Raw genomic sequence first — 6,536 nt, forward strand, 5'->3', positions numbered from 1 at the left:
TTAAATGAGGACGCATCGGAAAGTTTATTCGTGCAAACACTCCGGCTTCGCTTATCGGCATCCTGCCTGCATTCGTCCACGTATCGGTCGTAGAATCTCGAAGATTGTGCATCCGACGAGTGGTAGCCGGGAATTGGCAGATATCGTAATAATCGTGTCGCGCGGTCGTGCGGAGCGTCGAAAAGTACGAAACCTTTGTCCAAAACGTATTTCCGTATCGTAGCATTATCTCCTCGTAGCGGCGCTACTCGCCGTCAAGTGCCCCGGAGGTACCGCCGGCGGGCGACGGACTTGGTGAAATCATTCGGTCGTCCGGAGGTGTCGCCCGTCCCGGAGGTGCCGTCCGTCCCCAAGTTGACGCCGGCCGTTATGTGGTGCCGCACGTATAATCACGCCCGTAACGAGCCGTCTCGGTTGCCGCGCGCGTGATTTCGCATCGGGCGAGTGTTCCGTACCGTAATCGCGGTCACCGCAGCTTGCGTGTTGCGTATCATCCGTAATAATTCGAAATATATGTCTCCGACACGTGGGTTTGAGAGACACGTTTCGAGTTAGTAATCGGACAGCGCCCTCATGTCGAGCGAGCGCCGAATAGTAAGTAACTTTTGTCCGAAACGGTTTTACGTAGCTCTCCTCGTTGCGGCGCCGTAAATCGTCGTTAAGTGTTCCGGAGGTACCGCCGGCGGTCGTCTGACTTCGAGAGATCATTCGGTCGTCCGGAGGTACCGCCCGTCCCGGAGGTGTCGCCGGTCGGCCGTGGTTCCCGGAGGTGTCGCCCGGCCCGGAGGTGTCGCCGGTCGGTCGTGGTTCCCGGAGGTGTTGCCCGGCCCGGAGGTGCCGCCGGTCGGCCGTGGTTCTCGGAGGTGTCGCCCAGCCCGGAGGAGTCGCCGGTCGGCCGTGGTTCCCGGAGGTGTCGCCCGGCCCGGAGGTGCCGCTCGACCCGGAGGTGCCGCTCGACCCGGAGGTGCCGCCCGGCCCGGAGGTGCCGCCCGGCCCGGAGGTACCGTTGGTGCTTATACCTTATTGTCCCGGCATTTCGTTTGTTTCCTTCTTAATTAATGCTAATTATCGTTGTTTGACATTCGCCATACGGCTATCGTGATAATATTTTATCGTACAATAGGACTTTTCGATCGTTCGCTCTCCGCGACAATGTCTCGATTGAACGCGCCTTTCGGCGCTCGCGCTCGCATACGGCCGTGCGTAGGACCGTGCGTCGCCGACCGCCTGGCCGGCCGGTTGGGTACTATAAGAGATACGTCGCGCTCGGCGCGTCGAACGAGTCGAGCGAGTCCGGACGAGTCGTAAACGTACTTTCTCGAGTCTCTCGCCACTCCGGCGTGTTTCGACCGCTCTCCGTACCGTCGCTGACCGTTTGGCCGGTCGGTTGGGTACTATAAGAGGGTAGGAGAGATTAATATTGTACGTGTCGCGCTCTCGACGTTGACAAACGAAGAATCGCCCGAACGGGTCGAGAACGGATTTTGTCGAGTCGCGACTCTGACACGGAGAGAACATTTATATAAAATGTTTGATTTGGAAACCACGAATATATAAAATAATATACGATCGTCGCAGAACGCGCCGCCGCCAAGTCTTCTCATGCTTGGAGGTTGCGTGTCTCGCGAGAACGTACGTTCGACTCTCGCGTCGTCTCGTATTCCTCTTCGCTGGGGATTACGGTGCGGCTCTTCTCGTTCGTCGCCGAACGCGCGCAAAATTAACGCACACTTATTTATTACGTACACAGCATTGCTACGAGTCGGTGTCGCAAGACCGAATGGCTCTTATGTGGCGCGCACGCCTCTAGTGTGTTGGCCGCGCGGTTCCCTCTCGTTTCGTACGCAGCAGCGGAATCGTCGCGCTTACCGAGCATCTACTCCACGGATACGAGTTTGCGGGAAGAGTTGCTTCTTCCCGCTCGCTTTGTACGCCGTAGCGAAATCTTATTGCTGGTCGTGTGCGGTTAAACGCGTACGAACCAGACAGAACAGTCCTCGACGTCTAAGCATCGCCATCGTCGATCTAGCGTCAGGGTGAATCGCGCGGTCTCTCGAGACCGCGCATCATAACATTTGGGAGAATAAGAACACGAGTAATACATATATACGTTCCAAAAAATATAAGCCATATTATTATATATGTACGTGTGTGTGGGTGTATAACTATCATTTAATACACATTCACGTTAAATCACATCATTTAATCATATTTAATAACTATATCACTAACATATATAATTAATACTTATAATAAATCATTTTTAAAGTAATTTTTTTTAAATTCTAGTTATCACTTTATCAGAATTATGAAAAAAAATTGATACAATTGTTAGAAAACTTAAATGTGCATAACTTTTTAATATATAGGCATTAATAAAATAAACATAGTGATTGTTAATTTTTTATGCTACAGCTACGCATAAAAGTACTAAAATACTTAGAACTTTAAATTACTTTAATATTCAACTGTATATATTATTATAACTTTTCTCGTTTTATACTATAATTAAAAAATAATATTTAATAATTACTTTATTGCACTTACAACTATGCATATGTATTTAATACTGTAACCATTTAAATAATAAAATATATATATAATTACTGTGTATGAAATTAATACATTCAAAATAAAAAAAGTACATATGCAAAAATAAACTCTATAAATTCTATAAATAAACGTAATAATAATAAACTGTGCAATAAACGTAATAATAAACGTTCAAATATTTTATTTATTATATATTAAAATTATTAAGAGTTTAACTAGGCTCTGTAATATATAAATATAAATTTAACATATATAAGATAGGCAATAAGAGCCAAATCGCGGATGACAGTGCGTTATTCTAAACGAAACTAAATTTTTTCGTTAGAATTAAATACCTGTGCACAAGGCACCAAATTTTTACTTGGACACGGCCAAGATATAAAATTGGAATAATCTCTACAAGAGATTTTTAATTCCATGTATCCCCTATTCCCCCTAAAGAAATAAAGTGCAAGAGAAAAATATAGATCCGAAAGTCGCAGAATCGGGAATCGAACCCGAGACCTTTCGCTTGCCGGGCGACTGCTCTTCCAACTGAGCTATTTAGATCCTTTCGATTCTATACTTTTCTCTGTTATATATAGTAATGTTGGTAAATAAACGCCTTTAAGCCAGCGTGTATAAATTAAGAGTTTAACTAGGCTCTGTAATATATAAATATAAATTTAACATATATAAGATAGGCAATAAGAGCCAAATCGCGGATGACAGTGCGTTATTCTAAACGAAACTAAATTTTTTCGTTAGAATTAAATACCTGTGCACAAGGCACCAAATTTTTACTTGGACACGGCCAAGATATAAAATTGGAATAATCTCTACAAGAGATTTTTAATTCCATGTATCCCCTATTCCCCCTAAAGAAATAAAGTGCGAGAGAAAAATATAGATCCGAAAGTCGCAGGAATTAAAAATCGAAAGTATCATGGAATTAAAAATCTCTTGTAGAGATTATTCCAATTTTATATCTTGGCCGTGTCCAAGTAAAAATTTGGTGCCTTGTGCACAGGTATTTAATTCTAACGAAAAAATTTAGTTTCGTTTAGAATAACGCACTGTCATCCGCGATTTGGCTCTTATTGCCTATCTTATATATGTTAAATTTATATTTATATATTACAGAGCCTAGTTAAACTCTTAATTTATACACGCTGGCTTAAAGGCGTTTATTTACCAACATTAATATATATAACAGAGAAAAGTATAGAATCGAAAGGATCTGAATAGCTCAGTTGGAAGAGCAGTCGCCCGGCAAGCGAAAGGTCTCGGGTTCGATTCCCGATTCTGCGACTTTCGGATGTATATTTTTCTCTCGCACTTTATTTCTTTAGGGGGAATAGGGGATACATGGAATTAAAAATCTCTTGTAGAGATTATTCCAATTTTATATCTTGGCCGTGTCCAAGTAAAAATTTGGTGCCTTGTGCACAGGTATTTAATTCTAACGAAAAAATTTAGTTTCGTTTAGAATAACGCACTGTCATCCGCGATTTGGCTCTTATTGCCTATCTTATATATGTTAAATTTATATTTAAAATTATTATATTTAATAACCTGTCCTTTTCTTGTTTAGATCTCCTCATTTTCGCATCTCTTTTTTTGTTCTTCCTTTTTCCTAAAAAGAAATATGTGATTGTTATACATAGGTGCAATAAGTCAATTCTGCAATAAATATTCTATACAAAAATAACAATAAGTTCTTAAATGTTGTATTTAATTTAAAAAAACTAATACACGCAATAATGAACAAATAGTGCATGTGTTCACCCTCTTTAAAATCAGTTTCTTATAAAAATAAAAAGTTTGAGATAAGATGATAAAATAGTTAAATTGAGGTATATTATATATAACTTACAAATCTCGGTCAAATCTCTGCTTGGCTAAAATTAGCCATCTTGCAATTATATCCTCAACTTCCTTATTTGTTAAATTGGTTCTTGAAGTTCGCGCAGCATTTAACAACAAGTTTAAACAGATATGTGTGGTTATAGATTATATAAAAATTTAAAGCGACTTAATTTTATATATATATATGTATATATGTATATATACTATTCAAAATTATTTTATATTCCTATGATTACATATTATTGAATAATAATATTAGAGTTCTAATAGCATCATCCAATATAACCATGCATAGAATGCTATATATAAAGTGTCAAAAATATGTCAATAAAAACATTTCTGTGATTAAATATTTATATACTTACTTATGATACATATAGTAATGCGAAGATTTTTAAAGGCATTTTTCAATTTTGCACCAGCCCAACTATATTCCATTGCTAATTTATTTGTTAAAATATGTTTCATCATGTACGAAATCACATCATGATGATCCTTACCTCCTAAAAAGCTCAATTGTCTTGTCTAAAAATATAAAATAATTTAATTAATATTAGTTTATGATCTAAAAATATCAAAATAATAAACATTTGTTTTTCTCTTATAAAAAAAGTTAACATTACTTTTCTTTTAACTTCTTTAAAATTATTTAACATTATATAAATAAATAAATATGTCCAAAATATTGCTTTTTATAAGACATTTCAATAAAATGTTTCTAATCGTAAGTATAAAATGATAATATTTTGTATATACCATTTCTGCAGCAACACATTTGTTTTTTAATTGATTATCAATTCTCTGTAATTGTTCTACGGTATCTGCTGGCAAATCGAAATCATAATGTTCATTTTTTTTTAAATCCGTTTCCTCATTTTTTCTTATGTGATTATCCAACTTTATTAAACGTTCATCAATTGTTGTAAGATTTAACAATACTGCATTTAGTTTCCTGATAATTAAATTATGAAAATCTGCAAAAATAATTGACACATATTATTGTATATCTACTCATTGTCAGATTATATAAATATTACGAATTATATACCATTTTAACCATTTTAACCCTTTTAATAGAATATGTGTGAAGCAATACAAAAGAAGCAAAAAAATTACCCAAAATGACCGAACTTATTGCTAGATTTTTGAAGGATTTCTTTCCTTTAGCTCCTTCCCAGGAGTATAGTATTCCAACTTCATTTGTGAAGATTTTGTACATAATTCTTCTTGTGATCTCTTTAACATTTAAGCCCCCAACGCGACTTAATTCAATAATCTGAAATAATTAAAATTGTTACAAAAGTATTAATAAGTATTAATTATCACTATATATATGCATTCGATTTTTTAATTATTCAAGGTCATACCAAATCTTTTTTATTTTGATCATCTGCATTAAGCCACTGCTCTAATTCAGCTAATGTATTTTCATTTTTTATTGGAAACAGATGGACAACACGTGGAATGTCTTTGACGGTTATCGTAGGCTCATCTTGAATTCTTTTGTTTTTTTAATAAAAGAGCCGTACTTTCCATTACATCATTCAATTTCAAGTGTATAGCATTTAGTTCTTTTAATACTTGCTTCTGGAAATCTAAAATTTTTAAACTAATTGAATTATAAAAAGATTATTACTGACTAATCATTTGTGACTAAAAAAGACTATTATTGTTTATTACTAGAATTATATTACACAATTACTACAATGGAATTTAGAGGATCACAAAAAGAGGTAAAATCTTTTGGAAACAATCAACCGTCACATGGAGTACAGACAAAAGTAAATATTTTAATCTTTTTTTTCAGCAAAGCATAAAACTTTTTTGATAACGATTGTAGAAAAAAATACTATTTTTTATGTTTTGAATGTAAAGTGACTTTTGTGCTTCATGTTTGCAGTGCCTGTCTTAAGTATCATTTTCCGTTTTTGATACAAAATGTACTAATAAAGTGTTAATTTACCAGCATCAAAATTTCGAGGAATGTTACATTCGGTCGATTTAGTTACAACCTCGGTTGGTATATTTTGAACTAAGTTTCCATCTAGAAAAATAGTAAAATTAATTATTATATAGAAACTCAAAAATATATTTTTAGAGAAAATAAATGCTTACCACTTGATATAAGAGGGCTT

The 6,536-nt window shown here is 36.5% G+C and overlaps 1 protein-coding gene across 1 annotated transcript; it reads right to left on the reverse strand.

The window, feature by feature from the left end:
• Positions 1–4,102: 4,102 nt before the first annotated feature.
• On the reverse strand, positions 4,103–5,276 carry LOC146720804 (uncharacterized). Its single transcript, XM_085488017.1, has 4 exons — positions 5,158–5,276; positions 4,767–4,926; positions 4,409–4,508; positions 4,103–4,168 (listed from the first exon to the last, which is right to left on the reverse strand). Exons 1-4 carry the CDS (start codon positions 5,158–5,160, stop codon positions 4,123–4,125), a joined length of 309 nt encoding a protein of 102 aa, XP_085344143.1. The 5' UTR covers positions 5,161–5,276; the 3' UTR covers positions 4,103–4,122.
• Positions 5,277–6,536: the final 1,260 nt, after the last annotated feature.

This window comes from Nylanderia fulva, unplaced genomic scaffold (assembly GCF_048542155.1).
Source record: "Nylanderia fulva isolate GAGA-0341 unplaced genomic scaffold, ASM4854215v1 Scaffold604, whole genome shotgun sequence".
Classification (NCBI taxonomy): domain Eukaryota; kingdom Metazoa; phylum Arthropoda; class Insecta; order Hymenoptera; family Formicidae; genus Nylanderia; species Nylanderia fulva.

Bases quoted from the DNA above. Each gene is read 5' to 3' on its own strand.
- LOC146720804 (XM_085488017.1), bottom strand. The intron at 4,509-4,766 runs GTAAGTATATAA...ACTTGTTGTTAA, and splicing joins CATTACTATATGTATCATAA to ATGCTGCGCGAACTTCAAGA. The intron at 4,169-4,408 runs GTAAGTTATATA...ATTTCTTTTTAG, and splicing joins CAGAGATTTGACCGAGATTT to GAAAAAGGAAGAACAAAAAA.